General features: G+C 33.1%; 2 protein-coding genes across 2 annotated transcripts in view; one reads left to right on the plus strand and one right to left on the minus strand.

Annotated features, from left to right (window-relative positions):
• Positions 1-720: 720 nt before the first annotated feature.
• On the plus strand, positions 721-11,715 carry LOC149778387 (MORN repeat-containing protein 5-like). Its single transcript, XM_089939215.1, has 5 exons — positions 721-793; positions 1,648-1,795; positions 6,386-6,497; positions 8,898-9,029; positions 10,798-11,715. Exons 1-5 carry the CDS (start codon positions 747-749, stop codon positions 10,881-10,883), a joined length of 525 nt encoding a protein of 174 aa, XP_089795341.1. The 5' UTR covers positions 721-746; the 3' UTR covers positions 10,884-11,715.
• Positions 11,709-24,110, minus strand: part of LOC149778388 (geranylgeranyl transferase type-2 subunit beta-like) — a 39,115-nt gene continuing 26,713 nt past the window's right edge. The window contains exons 7-10 of the mRNA XM_089938329.1: positions 23,187-23,297; positions 17,391-17,502; positions 14,512-14,600; positions 11,709-13,772 (exon numbers count right to left, since the gene is read on the minus strand). Coding sequence (XP_089794455.1) covers positions 13,557-13,772; positions 14,512-14,600; positions 17,391-17,502; positions 23,187-23,297 — 528 coding nt within the window. The 3' untranslated portion in view covers positions 11,709-13,556. The remainder of the gene's footprint in view (positions 13,773-14,511; positions 14,601-17,390; positions 17,503-23,186; positions 23,298-24,110) is intronic.

Consider the following 24,110-nt stretch of genomic DNA (forward strand, 5'->3'; position numbering starts at 1 on the left):
GCGGTAAAATTGGAAAACCTAGTTAGACAATTCAGGCTAAGTCCTTTGTATGACATTCTAAGCAATCGTGGTCGAGCCAATTTGTCAAGCCATGTCCTTAGTGTATCAGTAATATCACCATTAGAATACCAGAGACAGCAATTATAACTTTTTATTAGCTGGAGCAAATAGCACAACCTTTTAAGTTTTTTTTTTATCGTACTGTAATAAAAGAATAAGATGCCCGAGTACTTAAAACAGACAAGTTTCACTAAACCGAACTGGATGAAATTACTGAAGAAATGTTTTTCTCTTTTATTTATTTCGGATACTTGCCTATTTTTAATAAATAATATTTTTTAAAATGAATTTATTGCATCTATTCTTCCAAAATAACACCATTTCCCACGTTTTATTGTCTTGTCTTCCACCTACTTCTGTCTTGTTGAACTATTTAGTGTGTATGTGGTTTTGTTTGATTGTAATTACATCAACTATCATGTTCATGTGTTTGTAATCTTTTCAGTTTTACGTCATTATAACAAGTTCTTTAATAGGCTTCATTTGTATGTGTTGATTTTACCAAATAAATACTGCTACTTATCCGCAAGCGACCTGATTCGGACCATTTCCGGAACCGAAGTTGTGGTAATAAAAGTAGGACGTACCACAAAGTTGACTGGTTTACCAACAGCATCTTATAGAAAGAAAATATATTTGTTAATGGAGCAGTCTACAATTCCTATGACAACATTCAATACGCCAACATGGAGTACACAGGAAGCGACTACGATGGAGATTACAAAAATGGAAGGTAAATATAGTTCAGCATATCCTTGTAAAATAAATAATATTCCAATTTTACTTTAATTTTATTTATCTTTCTGTACAAACATCATCTCTCTGTCTCTCTCGCTGTCTGTCTGTCTGTCTGTCTCTCTCTCGTTTTCAGTGATATTTTGGATTTTTGGCGTGTTTGGGTTTGATATCTGGAAGGGACCTTTAGGTAAACTCAGTAAGGTCATATAAACATGGTAATTGCTGTGCAAAAGAGCTAATTTGATTACAGCAATACACACAAGTCCAGGTTTTTAGTAGGACATCTCAATTCGAGTGTTCCCTTCAAAGTTGTATGAGTTGAACATTAGCAAATTCAAGTTTGCATAGTATTTCAAAAAGTGTAAAAGACCCTGCTTGCATTTTATATACTTTCCTACCAGTAATTAAAATAATTTTTAATAGATACATGCATCATTATATATATATATATATATATATATATATATATATATATATATATATATATATATATATATATATATATATATATATATATATAAGTGGCCCTTTCACTTCATATTTGGAAAATGTACATATTTCCACAAAATGACTGTGAGTCAAGACCATCACTAATAACTAAGTTGAATTGTAGTTTTAAAAGAAATACATATTCTTTAATGTTACTTGTTAATTTTGGAATTAAATGTTATCATAAAGTTTGACTTGTTAAATGATTTATTAACACATGCATATGCAAAACACAATTCGTTTTAGAAAGGTCTGATTAAAACTTTTGACTATCTTCGTTTACAAAATCTTAAAAATGCTGAGTGTCAGCAAAACGTGTACCTTGCTACATCATGAAGTGCTTTCTTTTTATACCTTTAGGATGGAAGGTAAAGGAAAATACACTTTTCCTACAGAGACTAGATATGATGGTGAAATGAAAGATGGAATGTTTCATGGAAAGGGCACACTGTTCTTTCCAAATGGAAGCAAATATGAAGCCAAATGGGAAAATGGAATAGCGATTGAGGTTTGGATATTTTGTTAATTACTGGTGATCATGCATTGTAGTGAACTATAAAAAAGGTACATTAGATTCAGTATTATAATCTGAACTGAATTATTTCATACATATACATCTCAGTATTTGAAGAGATCTCTATTTTCTTGATTTCCACCTATTTTAATTATCATGTAACAGGACATAATTATTTCATATTGTGTCAAACTGTTATATAATTAGAATGAGTACATTCTACTCAGGTTGGATTTACATGTATTTCATATCTTGTTAAATCACAACTTTGATTTAAATTTATGTCTGAATAGAAATGGTCAGTTCTAAGTATGGGGTCAAATACAGACAACTATCAAGGGTAGTTTTACTGCTTATTTTGAAGGTATATGCAAATTGTTTTAAGCACTTTATTATAACAACATAATTGTGAAATAACTCGGAGCATAAATATGACCAGGGAAAAGTTAGAAACAAGTCCCATTGAGAATCCATTGCAAATTTCATCCCATAAACTATCTCAAACCTGAATAAACACTTACATGAGACATGGGGAGAAAAGGGCTTAATAAACCACTTGAACAGTTTGTGCACTAATAATTTCAAAAGAGGAAATCCAAGCAACAACTGTTTTTAGTGTAAAGGACTAAAACTTGGGAAGCAAGGACAAAATAATCCAATAGGGCTGCACAAGTGATGAGAGACTTGCCTTCAGCAAGCAAGCTGACCAAACTGACTGCTTATGCAGCTTTTAATTCCCTTTTGGAGCAGTCAAATATATACCTCCTGCATAAGCCAATCACAAAGCAGATTACAAAACATGAGGGAATTACAAATCAAAAAGCTTCAAGCAAAGCTCAGCTAATGTTCAGTAGCTGTACTTCTAGGATTACCGCCAGTTAGATGACACTTGATAACTCTGTGTGTTTGTGTGTGTACAATGCGCAAAACAGGGACTTCAGTGTGAAAACACACCTACAGACCAGGGACATACCTCAAAATGGGGACAGCACCATTTTGTAATGTTGGCTTCAGTGTAATGCCAAGACCTAACTTAACGATACAAACCTTGAAATAAGCATATCTGAGCATTTCCCCATTTTATTCAGCATTTTTTCAGATATTGCTATACACAACAATACACATCTCACTCGACTCAAAACCTCGCGTGCATTAGTTGGAAAACCTTATCACCGTTTACACAGCAAAAATTAACACTGTTTTGCTGATGGTTTGCCCAATTTGCTTCTGAATTACACAATGGAAAAGGCATCAAGAAGAGCTTACAGGATTTAAATCGCTTATGTAAACATAGACAAATATATATGACATATTTTCTTTTTTAACACATAGAGCAATATCAATATACGTGTTTATTAATGGGTAGTCCAATGTTCATAACACATTTCGCCAAATTAGATCGTGAACACAAGAAAACTGAATAAAAGGTTTCATGCAGATATTATGCACGGTTTTTATGTTAGGCAAGAGAATATAGCAATTCATCTGTGCATGTATATTTTATCTTCTATTTGACTCTGAGCCATTCACATTTGGATAAAAAATACACTGAAAAATATCAACATAGATTTTAGTTCATTCAAATGTGGTTAGAAGCATAATAATGAACAGTCTAAATGGTAAGCAAAGCATAATACCATTTCTTTCCTCCAATTAACCACATTAGAGTTAAATCCGACAAGTTAAGCTTGAACCATTAGGAAATAAAAAGAAGTTTTGTAAGTACCTGTACATGGCACCAGTCATGACACTGAAAATACAAGTTTTTATACTCAGGTTTAGTGTTTCTCGATGTATCATAAATGTTCATGATGGCTGAATTATAAATTATGTGAAAGAAAACAATCAGAAATTTTTTTTTTTTTTGACTCAGAGGTAAATTATCAAATATTTTACATTTTGTTCTCATTTAGTCAGTACCTTTTTATATTCTCTTTCTCTCTCTCTCTCTCTCTCTCTCTCAGTTTTCATCCCATATTTAGTGTTTCTTGATGTATCTTAAATGTACATGCTGGCTGAAATATAAATACTGTGAAACAAAACAATCATATAAATTTTGTTTGATGTAAGTTATCAAACATTTCTAATTCTTTCCTTGTTTAGTCAGTACCTTTTTAAATTCTGTCTGTCTCTCTCTCTCTCTTGGCCCTGTTCCTTCTGTCTGCCTTTCTTCCTTCTTGCTAGCTTGATTTCTTTTGTTTTCCCCTATTTCTAAGGGCCTGATGACAACAGTTGTCAAACAGTGTTTTCTAATCAATCGATGACCACGGACTGCTCCTGTGACCTAGTGGTAAGAACGTCCGCCTCGGATGCGGGAGGTCATGGGTTTGATCCCTGGCTGAGTCATACCAAAGACTTACAAAAATGATACTAACAGCTGCCTCGCTTGGCGCTCAGCATCAAGAGGTTAGTGTTAGGACTGGTTGGCCTGGTGTCAGGATAATGTGGCTGGGTGGGACATCATACTACATGTCTGCGGCATGATGCCCCAGTGCTAGACATCACTATAAACTGCCACACTGCAGACATCATAGCAATATGACTGAAAAATCGTTAAAGCTATGTTAAAAATCTAATCACACACACATCAATGACCACAAATACGCAACTTTTACTTCACAATTGGCTTATACACTAAGCGAAAGACAGAACATTAATACTGTTACATGCAAGGGGTCCCTTAAGTGAATGAATAAAATAGACTATAATTATTTTCCTCTAATTAATGCATGACCACCAATATCACAATTACACATTTACATCACAGCATCACAATTGCCTGTCAATCTTGCAATTGCATGGTTTCTCCTTATTACATTTCCTTAATGTAACAATGGTACTTAACTACCATAAAACACAAGTCACAACCCAAACACCAGATACCAGGAACTATTTTTCCTACACTACCTTAAGTCAGTCAAATCATGATTTTAAGTCTCTATTTGCCTGTAACTCTACACCATATTTACCATCACAGCAAGATTAAAAAGCATCTCCAGATAACGGGACAGTCCCTTCTCAATCATTCCACTGTATGATTTTCCATTCCCTCTCATAAATACTGCACATGGAGTCACGCAATCAATCCACACAATTCAATTTTAATAGGGACTCTTTGGCAGGACACTTATGTGGCTCTGACCTGAGCTCACTAAAACTAAACCATGCCATCATGGAAAAAGAATTTGATGTGTTTCATATCAATGAGATCTTATGATGCATTGGCTTACTGATGAAGGGGATTGCACTAAAGTGGCAAAGTTTAGTATACAAAAGTTAAAAATGTGTTATTTTATGGGACATTTTAAATTCTAAACCGTATTCTTGCCAATAAAATTATTTTAACTGAAGATTGGCATGCAGATCTTTGATTATTTCACTTTAGAAAAAGGTACACAATCTCTGTATTTTCACACAATTCTGGCAATTGAATTTCTTCAAACTCCTGGACGTACATTTGTATTTATATATACAACAAACATAATATAAAAAGTCAAAATAATTTCAGTTTTTTTGTTAATATGGATGGGAACTATGTGCATGAAGTGAGATTACACCAGTATTTAGATTGAATTGATCCTTATTTAGAATCAAAAGACATACTTATTTAATGTCCCCAATTTGATTGTATAATTTTTAACACTGTGTATATGTGTGTGTCCCCATTCTGATGGTAAAGATTCTGATACAGTGTTTCTTGGAAATCAACCACAAATCAACTACAAATGACAGGTATTTATCAAATACATAGTAAAATAGATTTTTATCACCCATAATTTGTTGAAATAAAAATGTCCCAGTTTTGATGGTAAAAATCATATGTTCCATGTTGTATATAAAGCATTGGACATTTTTCTATCTTTTTAAGAAGAATCACATGATTATGTATCAGTGAGAGAGATCTGGTTGCTGGGATTTATATGCACATATATTAACACATTTAACTTGCAAAACATGCATGAGCAAAATTAGACGGATGCAAGTATGCTGATTGGGCAATGACTAGTGGTGGGTAAATAGTACATTTAATTATTTGACTAAGCAATAGACTACACAACATATCTGTAATTCAAATGTACTTCATGATATTTACAGACATAAAATTACATTAACATCAATGACTGTCTCCTACCTTTGTAGAAAATGGCTGCCATTTCCAGCTAAATCAAGTTGTAAAAAATAAGTTATCATAAATGTTACATCATTTTAACAGGATAAATACCTAAATCCTAAAATGAAATGTTCAGAATCTGAGAAAAGCAGGGGACAACTTCTGTAAAATACTAAAATAAAAACCCAGAGCTAGTGTTCTGATATCAGACAAATACCTATTAAAAAATTCTAAAGCATAACTTTATCTCAAAGGTGCTACAAGATATTATGAGATGTCAGTGTGATGAACCACTGCATTAGAATCTATTTAGGGAATTAAAATTAATTTTTAGATAGATGTAGTATATTTCAAGACCATAAAATATAATAGTACAAAGAGCACATTAAGAAAATAATGTTGATCTTGATGGTTCTGATAGATAAGCATCGACTCCATTTTGTCCATACAAAATAAGTGGAATTTTTTTTCAGGGGAAATACACTTTTGCAGATGGTTTGAAATATGAAGAAGAAAACTGGGAATATTGTGATGGGTATGACAGAAGATTTTACACAGAAATTTGTAATGGTCTAAAACCAGCAGGTAAGCATACTCAATTCACTTAACAGACTCTGACAGTTTGCAAACTGATCAAATTACACATCTTCAGCTGAATCTCCAACGAAATGAGATATTTAGGCAATCACTGTATTTTGTATTAAAAGCAGGGTGATATTGAAATATAAGTTTTGAGATATGCGTTTTAAATCAAAGCACAGTTTGTACATTTTCTGAAAAAGGCCCTTCTAAGTCAACTTTTACTATTCTGTTCTTGCCTTCTTCTGTGGCAGCTTTAATTCTCACTTTGTCAGGTGAGGTATTCCCAAGCCATAGAAGGCTCAGGTAAGGTATAATGCCTAAGCCAAAGACAAACTCAGGTATTTTACTCCATCAGACAAAACTAAAGGAGAACAGTTCCCAGTGGAGAAAGAATAATAGATCTGCACAACTTCAAGCAATGTCATCTATGTCGACACCAGGCAGTAGTGCCCACTGGAACATGTATAATCCCCTTATCAAGTGAAGCATTCCAAAGTCTTAGGGAAATGTATACTGTCGTAAATGGATACCTGTAGTCAGCCTGTAGGGATACTAGAATTTGTCATGAGGTGTGCTAAACCCACATTGTTGCAAATTATAGTAGCTAGAAGCCTCATATTTGACTTGTTTTATACAACTTCCTACATGTATCTATTGCACTTTTATTCTAATGACAAAATGAAGAGTGCCTAATTCGACCTTTTAATCTTTTGGTTGTTGTTGTTGTTGTTGTGGGGTTTAACGCCATTTTTCAGCATACGATAGGCTATACATGGCGGCCAGTGTTAATGGTGGAGGAAGAACCCAGGAAAACCCCGGGAAGAACCACCGACCCACGAGAAGCTACTGGCAAGCTTTCTCACATACCCACATTGGCTGAATCTGAGACTCAAACCGGCGCAGATAGAGGTGAGATGGCAGTGATCCGTAACGGAGAGCGCTTTAGACCACTCGGCCACTCGGGGCCCTAATCTTTTGGTAACAGGTGATAAATTCATCGGAGCCATCCATGCACCTGACACTTCCTGTTACATAACTATATAGAGTGTACATATACAATAAAGATTTTGTGCTTTATAATATTCAAAAGAATTTGAGATCTTAGAACTTTAAATATATTTTAAAACTTTTTTGATTATGGAGACATTTTTATTTTATTTTACCCAGACACATAATATGGTAACAAGATTGGGAAATCATGGATTCAATTAATACCAAGCAGATTATAGTTAGTACTCATACATATTTTAAAGAATCAGTGATTACAGTATTATTAATATGTACATAATCTTAAATGGATTCATGTGGTCAGTCAATATGAATACTAGAACTGTGTATTAAACCAGAACAGATGCAAACTATGGTAGATATAAGCCCTATGACTGAATCATTATTTTTATGCAACCTTCTACATGTATATAATGTACTAGTATTGGCTTTGTCAAACAAAGAATGTAGTTATTACTCATATACATCTCATGTCTTTTAGCGAATGAGACCGCACGTATCGTAATTAACCTAAATACCTTGTCCTTCCTGTTTTCTGGATATATATATATATATATATATATATATATATATATATATATATATATATATATAAACATTTATAATAATTTCAGCATTTTTTTAAAGACGATGGAAAAGTAAAGTATGTAAAGTATTCAAGTTGGAACTTAAAGTAAGCGATGTTTTACCTGTAATCAAAAAAGATGTTTGAATAGATAATCATCATAATAGATAGTTATCCATCCTACTGCATGGATTTACTTTAGTTGTTCTAAATAGGCAGCAATATAAACAGCTGATGTGCTCCACAGTTCATAATTACTTTGCAATATATCTAAAGACCTGATGTAGACACTTCACATTCTCAGTAAAATGAATTAACTTGATGTGTAATATTAAGTTTTAAACATGTATGGGGGTTATAACTTTGTTTTCCATTATCCAGTAAATTAAACTGGGTTGACATTTATTTGCAACATTATCGGACACATGTGGTTGCAAGTTCTTTTTGTCACACATTTAATCAACAGCAGATTTCCCCTTGATAACCTCATTTTGGACATTGTTCTTTAATTAAAGAGCATAAGTTGAATAATATAATCCGTTTTTATTAAATAGCACATTGCATACAGGATAATTAATTGAAAGTAATCAATTTAATGTCTGATAAACAGGGTTTGAGTCTCTTTCATGTACAAAAGAAAAGACTTAGTTTCTTGTTCATGTTGATATGTGTTGCTGTGTGTTACAGTATGACATACATTTTATATAAAATGACAACATATTGCAGATAAATGTGAATATTGTTTGATACATTTCTTGTTATAAAATCTCCTCCTACAGTGTTTTGCTGCATATATTCACAATGTCTGACATTCTGGTGTATTGTTTCAGGTCGATCACAGCTTACAAATAGAGTACCACCAAGAGAAATTCCTGAGGGCTGTTATGATTGTGGAGATGGTTTTTATGATCCAAGGACAAGAGTTATTGTGGATTACAATCTTAAGTTCCTCAGGAATGCTGGTGAGTTTAAAAGTGCATTTTGGATAATAGGGCTCTGAACTGGTTAAATTACTGGTTGCCCTTTAAGGAACTTTTTCTCCTTAGGGTTTCTGTTAGGAACACGTACTGGTGGCAAAAAATGCATGGTTGTATAAGGTTATTGCCTAGTGGAAATCATTAGGAATCAACTATTTTTACTCAGTATCATTCTTCTGGCTTAAAGTAATTCAGAACCCTTCATGAGAAACAAGTGAAAATCCAGATCCTTAATTCAGCATAGTTTTCTTGTGCAGTCACTGCAACCATACTCCCCTTCCCATTATTACACTCATTATAGAGGCCCATTAGAAGCCCATGCAATTATTTCCCAAAATCAATGTTTGATATGTCTCCTGCAATCGAATCCTGTACTACAGCAACTAATTACCATTGAACCTGATGCTAACCTAATGGTGCATATACATGTTACCAGGTAAATGTTGCCAGGTAAATCTTTCTACCAAATGAGATGTGAATTATTGAAGAAAGAAAAATTGTTTGGAAGTAAGGGAAAAATGAAAGAAGCAGATTCCATGAATTGATTTCTGTAACTTTTCATTGAATATAGGATATGTAATTTTATAAAGTAAAGGTCTAGCTGACTGGTGACATGGTACAATGCTAATAACACTGAACACTGACATCAAACAAAGGTGAGGTCTCATCAAGATAAAGCTGCATTCAAAATATTGGTCAAGCATTTATTAAGTGGATATAACTCTACTGAATAATGACACAGAAAGCTGATATCAAATTATGCTTAAATAATATTGGAACAGAGTTGAATAATATTTTCTTGAATTCCAGTGTTTGGAAACAAAGTGGGTTTTTCCACAAATCTGCTAAATGATGCAGATCAAACAATAAAAAATGAAACCAGCAGTAATATCAAACATCAAGTTTGGTTGAACTCAAATAATAATTAAGAGAGGTGCTTTGTTGAAATGTAAGGGGATGAATCTGACAATCAGGGAATATAACTCTGACTCTGATGGTAAGCATGACTCAGAAAGCTCACAGACCAAATCTGCCAAGGTCCAATCGATATCAAGTTGCATACAAAATTTGGTTTAAATCCAATAAGACAATTCTTGTGCAGAAAGGACGTAAAGTGGAAAAGACAGAAAGATGGAAAGACAGAAGGCCCAATTTAATGTCCTGCATTTTTTTAATGAAAAGTCAGAGACAACAGAAGCAATAACCCAAAGTTGACAGTTAAAAGACAAAGATACTGGCAAATCCAATGGCTTTGTAACACTGTTATCATGCCAATTACAACATTTATTGCAGATAAATGCAACCTTACCATTCAATGTCTGAAACTATGTCTAGATATTCTGGGCTAAGTTACATGTCATTGATGTAAAGATGGTATTTTATTTGCTACAGAAACCGACAGGAACTTGAAAATGCACAGCAATATACTTTGTATTAAAAGAATATCTTTTAACAAATATGCCACAATTCTTGTAATAAGGTTTTCAAGAGACTTTCTTTTTCCCTGCCATATATTGACAAAAACTTAAGTATCTGTCTGCATGAAATAGTGAGAGAAAAAAATCAAAAGGAAAGAAGAGAAAGAGGTTAAGGCAATGAAAACAAAATTGCATGTGAAAGTTAGTCACCAAGCTGAATAGGTCCTTGTTTACCTTAATGGTACGAGTGATAGCAATATTGTTGTTGTCTTTGGAAATAAAAACCAGAATAAGATACTTTGCAAGTAGCCTAGTTACCACTTCCTAAATTTCAGATGATGATGAAAATGAATGGATTGTACGGACATGCAGGAAAGGCTGGGATGAATATGTTGGATACAAGAAACAAACTACTGTCTGAGACTGAGACTTCCATCAGTAGATGTGCTACAGAAGGCTTGAAACTTTGTCTTATTTGCATTTCAACTGAACAAAGAAATGCAATAATTTAAAATGAACCTTTTAGTAAAATCTGGCAAGCTATGACAAGTTTTTTTTTATCCTAGTTGAGTTATGGCAAGTGTTTGCTTTCTTTGTCAACACTTTCCTATTCCATGATAATATACAAAGAAATGTCTGAAATGGGTAAAAAAAACCCAGAAAAACAATAGGATGTAACATTTGAAAGTGAAGTGTGCAATTTTTCTTCATTTATCAGTTTTTGTTGTATTGCATGGAGAATGAATGTCATTAATGACTATCTAATCATGATATGATATACTTAAAGATGTTAAACATATCAAGAAATCTTCATATTCCACTGAAAAGAATTTATATTAATGAATGTCATTTAATCCAAGTTGGTTTTATTGCCCTTTCAATCATACCCTGGATATTGGTATTACAGTGTCTTACCAATGTTAGTTTGTGATATAATATATACAATGTATAAAATGGATTTAATGTATGTATTTATTTTGCTGCTAGCTTCCATCCCCATCACACTATGTCTTTACTATTTTTATTTTCAAAAGAAAGTACACAAAATTAGTAAATGCCATGTTTCTAATAATCCTTTTCTCAGAGCCAGGAAATATCAACAGACGGGACTCATTAGAAGGGATATATTAAAAAACATATTCTTTATACAGTCTTCATAGTGCTCCTTGATATTTATAGAATGCGTGCGAGATATCTTACTTATGTTGCTGTTTGATGTATGTACAAAATGAAGAATAAAAATACATAACTGGTATCATTTTATTTCTTTCTTTGCTTAAACGAAAGCAAATTTTGATACAAAATGTCACAATTAAACAATGAATGATCCTAGATTTTATCACTACTTTATAAATAAATTAAGCACATTTTACAACTCAGCAAAAATTTGTTAAAAACTGTAAATACATCTTTTTAAAATGTAATCAAATATGTTTAAACAGACATCAAAAAAATCTTTTTTTTTCTTCCATTCAGCATTGGATAAAATGAGAAATATTAAAATCATGCTAAATGTAGTTTTCAAAATCATTAACAATAATTTATACTCATGTTTTGCATCTGTAAAAAGCTACTTTATTTTGTTCCTAAAATATATTTATTTTCATCACGGCACCTTTATAAAACAAAATGGAAAGCACCGGACATTTCTTACACCTGGTTGGTTTTAACAACATGCTACAGAGGATTATACAATGCATGTATACATACATCTATACTATTCATACTTACATGGAATGACTTTACTTACCTAAATACTAAATCAGCATGACTCATTTACACTGACAAGAAGCAGTACAAAGGACTGACAGAACACTATCTCTTGTATGAAAATGTTGTGTGTAATAGGACTTCAAATAAAGTGTAACAGAAACCTGTAGCATTGTCAACACCAATAATTATGGTATCATCGCACACTCTGCATACAAAGTCATATAAAATCTTAGCCATGTCAACTTTAAAAAGTATGGTATCGTCACACACTCTGCATACAAAGTCATATAAAATCTTAGCATTGTCAACACCAATAATTACGGTATCATCACACACTCTGCATACAAAGTCATACAAAATCTTAGCATTGTCAACATTAATGATTATGGTATCATCACAATGCATACAAAGTCATATAAAATCTTAGCCATGTCAACATTAATAAGTATGGTATCGTCACACACTCTGCATACAAAGTCATATAAAATCTTAGCATTGTCAACACCAATAATTATGGTATCATCACACTGCATACAAAGTCATACAAAATCTTAGCATTGTCAACATTAATGATTATGGTATCATCACACACTCTGCATACAAAGTCATACAAAACCTTAGCATTGTCATCATTAAAAACTGTGGTATCATCACACACTCTACATATACAGACAAAAAAGGACGTATATATAGTTAATTGCATTTACCCAACTCAGAGTACTATAAAGATGAATCAATCCTGTCTACAAAAATTTAATAAAGAAAATAAATGAAAGTGCATTCTACATTTTCAAGTAGTATAGAGAAGGTTAATAAAAGCCAGTAAATGAAACAACTTTTCTTTCCATAATCTTTAGTTTGTGCTATTATTGAGAGAAAAAAATGCAGTGCTATAGACTAGCTGACAACAAGAACGACTACAATTATCTTTATAACATCATCTTCAAAAGGCAAATTTTCATTTCAACTTATTAACAACAACTGGCAGGTCCTAGCTATATGTGATATTATACAAGTTTGAGTGATGCCCTAACAAAGACATTTTCTCAATGCAAAGAATGCCTTACAACTAAAAATTCACTGAGATTATCTTTCATTGTGGTTTTTCCGAAATGTCATGAAATAGTTCAGGTGACTTGTACATAATTTCATGACAGGTTTTAACCCAGACATCAATGCAGTAAGATGCAATTGCTACATTCCTTTCTTGTAGCTCACTGATATTCCCACATACATACCCATGAAATCTTAACTTAATCTCTAACTCCATGCAAGTTCAATGTTTAACTGGCTTTTATTAACCTTCTCTTACATAAACAATGAATGGGACATAACCGCTGCTATTATACACATTAAATGAATGTGACATAAACCAAAAACATTATGGTAAAAGCTCCAGTTTTATTCCTGCTTTTCTAATGGTCTCTTCTGGCATACAGAACACAGGGTTAACTGGCTTTAGAATTTGTTCCCCTAACAGAGATAGTCCTGTTATTCCAAACAATGTGTGGAATGGATCAACAACATCACCTGGCCGATCTGCAAAACCTCCAGTCTCCTCGTCTTGACATGCTAGTATAAACTGGACCAGCTTTTCCTGAAATAGAAATTAAGATGATCCTGTACTTTCCAGCATGAAATGCAATCATAAGCAGAGCCGTATTTATCACCACATAGCAGCAAGCATGTTTATTATAGAAGACTACACTTAGGTATTTATCACCACATGGCGGCAAGCATGTTTATTATAGAAGACTACACTTTAGGTATTTATCACCACATAGTGGCAAGCATGTTTATTATAGAAGAGTACACTTTAGGCATTTATCACCACATAGCGGCAAGCATGTTTATTATAGAAGACTACACTTTAGGTTCTACGACTGGTGGCAGACAGCAGAAACCTTTATATGTCAGCACATTATACATTTCTGGATCTACAGTGTGGTCCGTTTGGTATGAATTCCAACCAGTACAAAATTCAAATGACCTGCAAAACAGCATGTGCAGATAAACAATGATGATAATTTACTGCTGGACTCATGAATGAGACACCAAAATCCAAACTGTTTTCTCTGAAGCAATACTAGATGCCTCTATGCCTTTGTCAGTTATTTCTTCTTGAATACAAGCTGCATTGCTCCCCACATCCCCTCATAAACGCCAACCATGTGGATCAAACTTTAAATGCTTTCTGCACACATGAAACCACTGAACCCCCCCCCCCAAGTTATTCAGAATTTAATTTCATTAATAACACAGGCTAATAGTACAGGAGCTGTGGCTAAGTATGTATTTTAAGTATGTTTCTGTGAAAACTCTAATAGGAAACTTACCTTGTCTATCCAGTGGATTTTCCCAATTATTTTTAATGACGCTAAAACCCACCAGGAATAACATACATCAGGAAGCTTCTCTGGTCGACCTGAAAGGTATATCAATTACCTGTGATACTGTGCAAAGATGATTTTATTATGGTAATAAGAAGATCTGGGAAAAAAGTGTCATCCCATTTAGAAATGACTAATCTTTCTTCCTTACATATATAAAAATAATTGTTTTGGTACAGTCAAGTATCTACTATATAGGTGTTTCATTTCATTAGGCTATTCTTCCATAAACAATTTCTTAATAAACATCATCCATATAATGTTCTTAGAACTGAATTACCTGTGAGAAAAAAAACCTGAAAATAAACTTCACCATCTTCAAACTACATGAAGCAAGAGGCCCGAGTGGGAATGTCAGCTTGTAAATGCAAATTCACATATGATTTGAGGGAAAGAAACGCTTAGTTGCTACACTGACAACTCATGTTGGTTTCATGTATATAGAATCACTTTCTTGACATAAAAGAGACAACTCATTTCTACAACTGGCATTCTCCCCTGGATCCCTCTCAGCATATGGGGACTAGGCCCAGGTGCGTAACTTAGAAACTGTTCATAGCTCCACCCTCAGCACACATACAATTACTTAGTATTACAAGAGATTTAAATATGTGCAGTCAGAATGGATTATTGCATATGTCCTTATCCCCAGCCCAAGGCCCCACCCCTGACTCTTAACTTTGAAACCAATGAGATCTCCATCCAAAGGAATTGCAGTGTCTCAGTGGTTATATGGTGTTGGACATAGGACCAGAGCTTATGAGTCTAATCTCCACCCAGATCCCTATTATTAGGTACTGATTTTGCTTGCAACAGAAATCATCAGAGACCTTGATAAAACAAACTTGCAAGGAAATGTTATTAAAATCAAATCAGAAATATTGCCTCAAGAATGGTAACAAGCTTCGCCAATCAGGTCAAGATCACCTCATTAATATACACTGATGTTGCTCATAAATGAATTCACTGGAAGTCTTGGTGATGTAAGCTTACATACCAAATCTGATGAAAATCTAATCCAAAACATGGTCTCTATAGTGTTAACAAGCTCAGGCAATCAGATGCAAGATCACCTTATTAGTATATGCTGATGTCTCTCATAAATGAACTTGCCAGGTCTTGATGATCCAGGATTAAAAACCTAGTCTTATTTAAATCTGATCAGAAATGTGCATTACACAGTGTTCACAAATTCAGTTAATCACATTCATGATCAACTCTTTAATATGTGCAGATGTTGCTCATAATCAAATTTATCTATGGTCTTGATGACATAAATTTAAAAGCCTAAATAATTATTTTATATGGCTTCTAGACTGTTTACGAGCTCAATTAGTTACATGCAAAATCACTTCATAGATATTTGTTAATGTTGCTCATAAATGAAATCACCAGAGATCTTGACGACATAAATTCAGACACCAAATTTCAGCAATCTCTGATCATAAATATGGCCTCCAGAGTGATCATACGCTCATCTAATTATATGCAAGATCACCGCATTAATATGCACAGATGACGTACATACTTGAACTCATCCGAGATCTTTATAACATAAGCCTTCATACTAATCTGATTAGAAATACAGCTTTTAGATTGTTTACAAGCAAGTGTTGACATACAAATGGACAACTGACAAAAAGCCAACCATAAGTTCAGCTGGCCTTTGTTCTTATGAGCAAAAACCTATCAACAGCTGTGAATAGATGTAATTCCCAAGCTTTTCTCAGTTATCATTAACCCCATTGATACTTAATAATGACTGTATGACCAAATATTTTAATAATTCCCAAAATTTCACATTTGTACTGAAATGATGTAGGTGTAGTTGCATGACATTAAGCATTTATCCATACATTCAAATCTGCCAGTATATATGAATTGCCACATCACCTATTTTCTGCAGTTGCTTATAAAATCTGAAGGCCAATTCTATTATCTTCATAAAAAACATTTTAGTCATCATTGTTCAATCTTTTTAATTTACAAATATGAAATAGGTGAAAACCCAGTAGTGAGCAAGGCTTGTTGGACATGTTTTTGTTTCAACTGATGCCGTACGCCATGATGGACATGGGACACATTTTCACAAGCAAGTTATTTACCCATACAGAGGAATGTTCTTAAGTTGGAAGAAATATTTACTGACATTATTGCTGAATTAAAAGTCGGAGTGCAAATCTTGGAGATTTTTAAAAAAAATGGTAAACACATCCCTCGACCATGAAAATAATTGATTATGAATGTTATTATCACTTACTTATCTTCATTCTTTCCTGCAATGAATCATGTGAAAAACTTGAGGTACCTTTCATGTTACTGCCTCCCAGTTACACAGCTTTACATATATAATTTACATATACACATATACAGCCTTGTGGCCAGTCAAGTTTTCACTCACTGTTACAGAAGAACTGTATTTGAAAACCTTCAGTTGCATTACCTTGGCTTGCAGAGCTGATGGTGAGATATTCATCAAAAGAGTTGATGGTGAGATATTCATCAAAAGAGCTGATGGTGAGATATTTATCAAAAGAGCTGATGGTGAGATATTCATCAAAAGAGCTAATGGTGAGATGTTCATCAAAAGAGCTGATGGTGAGATATTCATCAAAAGAGCTGATGGCGAGATATTCATAAAAGAGCTGACAGTGAGATATTCATAAAAGGTCAATGTCAGTGGAATGCAGAATTTGTCACTATTTCCTGAGGAATACAATTACAAATGTTTGACTGTAACTCATGGCCTGGCTATGATTGATTTGGAAGTCATAGAGGCAATGAGAATTTTAATATCTCTAGGCATGGTCTTTTATCATACAAACCATTTAGTCCCCCAGAAGGAAGCTGTCTCTCACACAGCCACCAGCCCAGCATGTCTGCATTCACATGGTGAAGTCTTCCCACAATTGACAACATCCCAAGGCAGCAATAGATCTGAGTGACAAGAAACTTTAGGTTAACGATGACCACTTTTATAGAATCAAGACTGACAGTATAGACTGATGACATGATCATTGCATAAAAATATTATTGATATTACAGCAGAATTTACACTGATCAGTATTACATCATGGTGTCATTGATATGACAGTAGAATCTTCACTGATAGGGCAGCTTGAAATTATAGATTAATTAAGATGTCACTGATGTAACAGTAGAATCTAAAATGACAGAGACTGTGAGTCTAAGGTCATAAACTAAGTAACAGAAATTTTTTAAAATTCAACAATAATTTATTTCCTTAGAATACAAAGTGAAAATTTTATTCCAAATTAAATACCAATTAGTCCAAAAAGTTATATCACCAGTCCTAATGTATAAAGTTCTAAATAGATTCCAGTGGTGTTTGAAATAAGATCCAGTGCATGTATTCTTTAACACACTAATATACCAGTGCCCTGAAGTGTGATGATGTACTAACAGGCTTCCAATTATTCATAATAATGTAGTCCAAGAAGTCCTTGTCAGAATTCACTATCATTCCAAATTAATGTTTCTGTCAATAATATTCTTTAAGAGCACTCTGTATTACCAGTGAATAAATAATCTGAATAAATAAATTCCACCCAAATGAAATACAAAACACAAAAATAAGACTGAATTTTGCATCAGTTGATATTGCAGGCACAAGTAATTTCTCAAGTTAACAAGATTTATAAACCCATCTACCCCACCTATGTTAAAATTAGTATTTTCTGGAAATACTGTCTTTTTAGTGGAATTTTCCATTCTAGAACACTCTGAATTGTTTACAAGATAAAATCTCTTACTAAAATTATAAGGAAAATGTGTACAAAGTAAGAAGTCTGACAATACCGGAGATTTTTTGTTGGCCAAAGAAAATCCAGAAATTGATTTGTGTATCTACTTGAGCTGGTTGAGCCCAGTACTTAATGTGCTTAGTATGTTACATATACTAATTATAATATATACAATACAATAGGAATCAAGCATATTGTTTTCCTAATAAGACTGTAGTAAACATCTGGTAGGCTATGTAATTTTATGGAGAATACCAATGTCCTAAACCCAGACCCAAATAAATATGTGTGTGTGTACTGTGTGATTTGGATTTTAATGTAGCTTTTAAAAAAATTCAGTCATATCAGACCCCAATAAATAGGTTTACTTCTATTGATAATGATCCTAATATATAACCCACACTCCTAGAGAAATATTATCTATGTATTATTTGTTTACAAAATAAAAATATCATCAGTCTCTAGTCAGGAACAACAAGAACATGATTTTGGACAAGGTAAAGTCCAAAATACAATTATAAATAGCATATAATGAATTTAAAAATATAACAAAATGCAAATTTAATATACATAACACAGTACAACTTTAAATGATGTCATCATTACATTATGATGTCATTTATATGACAGTAGAATCGACAATGATCATTACATCAAGATCTCATTGATCTGACAGCAGAATCAACACTGGGGTATGTCTGAAATGATGTGATTATTACATTAGGATGCCACTGATATAAATATATAATCTACACTGATCATTGCAGTAAGATGTCAATAATATGACAGCATAATCAATACTGACAGTATTGCTAGAAATGATGAGATTATTACCTTAAGATGTCAATGATATGACAGCATAATCAATACTGACAGTACATCTAGAAATGAGCTTACCATAAGATGTCATTGATATGAAAGTAGAGATAACACCAGCAGTACAGCTTGAAATGATGTGACCATTACATTAAGATGTCATTGATATGAAAGTAGAGATAACACCAGCAGTACAGCTTGAAATGATGTGACCATTACATTAAGATGTCATTGATATAACATCACTTATGGTCCAAGTATATTCTAGCATTACAATGAGAATGCACATTTTGCAGTTTCAACTTTCAAATAATGAGAAGAAAAAATGCTTATACTTATGCAGTAGCAGTCCTTTACAATGCTTATATAATTTCAATAACTGCAGTAGCAATTCTGTACTACTAAAACCAGGATGAAACAAGTGAAAAGAAGTATATACAAGTTTGGGAAATCTCTAGTGATTTATAACTACAGTAAATTTCTGTTAGAGAAAACAAATGTGATTTAATTAACTGAGTCATACTTAAAATACTGTATACATTTGCTTACAAGTCATACTTCAAATAATGTATACATTTGCTTATAAGTCATACTTAAAATACTGTATACATTTGCTTATAAGTCATACTTAAAATACTGTATAAATTTGCTTATAAGTCATACTTAAAATACAGTATACATTTGCTTAAAAGCCATACTTAAAATACTGTATACATTTGCTTATAAGTCATACTTAAAATAATGTATACATCTGCTTATTAGTCATACTTAAAATACTGTATACATTTGCTTATAAGTCATACTTAAAATACAGTATACATTTGCTTATATGTCACACTTAAAATACTGAATACTTTTGCTTATAAGTCATACTTAAAATAATGTATACATCTGCTCATAAGTCATACTTAAAATACCATATACATTTGCTTATAAGTCATACTTCAAATACTGGACACATCTGCCTATAAATCAAGACTAAACACAAACTGCACAGACCCATATGTGCCATTTATTACTGCAACAGCAGGTGAGGGTCTTACATTTTTTTCTACTGATTACTACAAAGTGCATATACCCAGATCTGCAGGTACACAACTCAATTATATACCTGGGTTTGTGCAGTTTGTAGCTGGACTTGACTTATAAGCAGGTGTATATGGTATCTATTCACTGACTGCTACATTTCTGAGTGTAGATGTTAAGGATTCTACATATTCAACGAAATCTGATGAATTTTTAAATGCTGATGTAAGTGTTCATTTAGCCATTTTTGTGTTGACAATCAATGAGTACTTTTTTCCCCATACTGTTCTAGGTAATGTTGTTTACATGAGATAGATTATTCAACCAGGAGTAATGTAAGAAAATGTACATCAATCTATGCATGTTGATTTATGGTCACACTTAAATAGTCTGTTAGAATAAAATCAGAACATGTTATGGAATTTTCTGTCTGAGCAATAAATACGTATCAGGCTGTTTCTCATTTTATGCCTTTGTAATGTTCTAATCTTTTTTTCCATACAAATTTTAAGTGTATAATCCTCAAGCTCTTTTTAAAACAAGAAAACATTCAGAGTATTGGGATTTGCATAGGTAACAAATTCTAAAGATACAGCATTAACAGTTAAATGACCTCATGATTTGCATAAGTAACACATTCTAAAGATACAGCATTAACAGTTAAATGACCTCATAGTGTTAACAGCATTAAGAGGTTAGTGTTAGGACTGGTCGGCCTGGTGTCAGGATAACAATGACTTGGTGGGACATCATGCTACATGTCTGCGGCATGATGCCCCAGTGCTAGACATCACTATAAACTGACACACTGCAGACATCGTAGCAATAGGACTGAATTTTTTATTAAAACTCTGTTAAAATTCAAGTCACCCACACATATATCCAGATTGTATATCAATATTAAATCATGTAAGATCTCAAAACTCTAAAATAGATATAAAACTTGTATAGTAAAAACTGTTATGAACGACCACCTGTCATTTCCAACCACAAATGTAATGCACTGATATATTTTATTACATAAATGCTCTGTTATGAGTGACCACCTGCTGAACATGACCAGTGACCGCGATGACTTCGCAAAATATGCATTTTGACACTGCTATGAATGACCACATTGCAAGAAGAAAAAAAAACCGATCAACACCACTGAACTTGACCTAATCATTTGCAAACATGAGAGCTCAGTATACACAGAGTATGCAAACAAAGTGCACAATAAATAACACTACAGCTGAACAATCATACAGCAAGATAAACATCACTACCCATCATTTAATCCTTTGTAACAAAGACCACAATAGTAAAGATTGTTCTAATAAGGCATTTTTTTAAAAGAATTGACTAGTGTCATTTGTAACCTGCAGTAAACCAGACTAAAGTACATGTACGGCACTAACCGCCATTGTAGTGCCAAAGTCATGTGAATAGCCAGTAAGATTAACCATTTTTTTTATCAAAGGGAGTAATGATGGACATACGCAGTCAATTTAGAGGTTTGTATTTTATCTTTATCTTTGTGAAAACCCACACAATGCTGGTAGTCCTAATGTCCCAGTAAGAAATCTTTTGAAAGGGCTTCAGTGTAGGGTTGAGTACACTATCTTTCCAGTTAATCCATAATACCTGGGGGGGGGGGTGAATTAGCTCTTTGTCTTTAATACTAGAAAGTGAGAATCATTTTGGGAATCCTTTTTTTTGTTACAGTGCTTCACCAAGCCATCATCTGTCTACCTGGGTGCAGATGGTTGCAACCTTCGTTTTTCGAGCTATAACGCTGGTGATTTAAACTATGACTCAAAATAAATGTATTGTTTCTTGATGAGTTATCATGTTTTTTGGTTTCATTCATTGGTACATATTATATATTTATTTCACATTTCCCCAAAACCTAATAAAAACCGAAATACATCTAGTCATTATTACATCTACACTAATAACAATGGCAGAACCGCCAATGAAAAAAAGACAAATTCTAACACTGGAAGAAAATATTATTGTAATTTGAATGAAGTGAAAAAGCGGAGACCGCTCGCAAAATAGCAGTCAGGTAAATCAGGTATTTCTCCAACTGTGGACAGTGATAAAGACAATGAGTCATCTGCTTGTGAAATTCTAGCTCAGGTCATTTCACATTCTACAGTTATAGAACATTTAAAGGAGATTAAAGAATATGCTTTACAACATGACAATCCCAAACCTTTGCTTCTTTGCTCAGAAAAGGAGATACATGCTCAGGCCAAACAGCTGGGTAAAAAATGTCAACAATGAAGTATAATGGATTTCTTAAAGAAATAGATATGTCAAAGCTATCTGCAGTTTTTTTTGTTACATTTGAAACAACTCTAAAAGTTGTGGCCATGTGAAGTTACCTTATGAATATGATAAATATTACCTTTGTTCATTTCACAAATCATATACATGTACATGTACTATTATATGTACATATTCATGTGATGTTTAAATATAAATAATTCACATTGTTTGATAGATGTATATCTTTATTCTATAAAGTTATTTTTGGAGGAATGCATGCAATATTTAACAAGATTTATTAATAAAGGATATGATACATGTACAGTGAATATGGGCATTTTTTCTTCTTCCATAAAGCGAACTAATGACACTGGAAACCAGCCAATTTTCACACACCTCTTATGGAAGACCACCTGTCTTGAGAGACTGCTTTTGGTAAGCAGAAGGAGCGGTCTCTCATAGCAGGTTGTATTGTATTTACATTTCTAATAAACCATGCTCAGTCCTAAACGTATGACCCTAGGGTTATTTCACGTATAAATATATTCTTTATACAATCCAGAAATGTGAGAGACAGACAGGAAACATGAATAAGAAAGAAAGAATGGAATACAAAGATAAAACAAGCTTTTTAAAAAATGAGAATGAATGAATGAATGAAGAAGGAAGAAGTATAAAAATAAGAGGCTAAGGGAGAATAAGAAGAAAAAAATTAATCAGAATGAATGAATGAGAAATAAAGAGAGAGGGATGGTTTACCTGTCCAGAGTGGGATTCACTTCCAGGCCGACATCCAAAGCCACCATCAAAGTTCATACAAGATAGAATGAAGTCTACAGCTTTGTCTATGTTTATTGCATTAAGTCTACCCTGTGTGTAAAATAAAAGATAGAATAAGTCTACAGCTTTGTCTATGTTTATTGCATTAAGTCTACCCTGTGTGTAAAATAAAAGATAGAATGATGTCTACAGCTTTGTCTATGTTTATTGCATTAAGTCTACCCTGTGTGTAAAATAAAAGATAGAATGAAGTCTACAGCTTTGTCTATGTTTATTGGATTAAGTCTACCCTGTGTGTAAAATAAAAGATAGAATGAAGTCTACAGCTTTGTCTATGTTTATTGGATTAAGTCTACCCTGTGTGTAAAATAAAAGATAGAATGAAGTCTACAGCTTTGTCTATGTTTATTGCATTAAGTCTACCCTGTGTGTAAAATAAAAGATAGAATAAGTCTACAGCTTTGTCTATGTTTATTGCATTAAGTCTACCCTGTGTGTAAAATAAAAGATAGAATGATGTCTACAGCTTTGTCTATGTTTATTGCATTAAGTCTACCCTGTGTGTAAAATAAAAGATAGAATGAAGTCTACAGCTTTGTCTATGTTTATTGGATTAAGTCTACCCTGTGTGTAAAATAAAAGATAGAATGAAGTCTACAGCTTTGTCTATGTTTATTGGATTAAGTCTACCCTGTGTGTAAAATAAAAGATAGAATGAAGTCTACAGCTTTGTCTATGTTTATTGCATTAAGTCTACCCTGTGTGTAAAATAAAAGAATATAACAAAAATCATGTAAAAAATATATACCTAAAACAAAACATGTCTGTAAACTGCAAGTGGATTTGATGAGAAATAAGGACTTTCATGGTAAACAGGGTCACCAATTATATAAATACTAATTT

This window comes from Sinohyriopsis cumingii, chromosome 17 (assembly GCF_028554795.1).
Source record: "Sinohyriopsis cumingii isolate HCF-2022 chromosome 17, ASM2855479v2, whole genome shotgun sequence".
NCBI classification, from domain to species: domain Eukaryota; kingdom Metazoa; phylum Mollusca; class Bivalvia; order Unionida; family Unionidae; genus Sinohyriopsis; species Sinohyriopsis cumingii.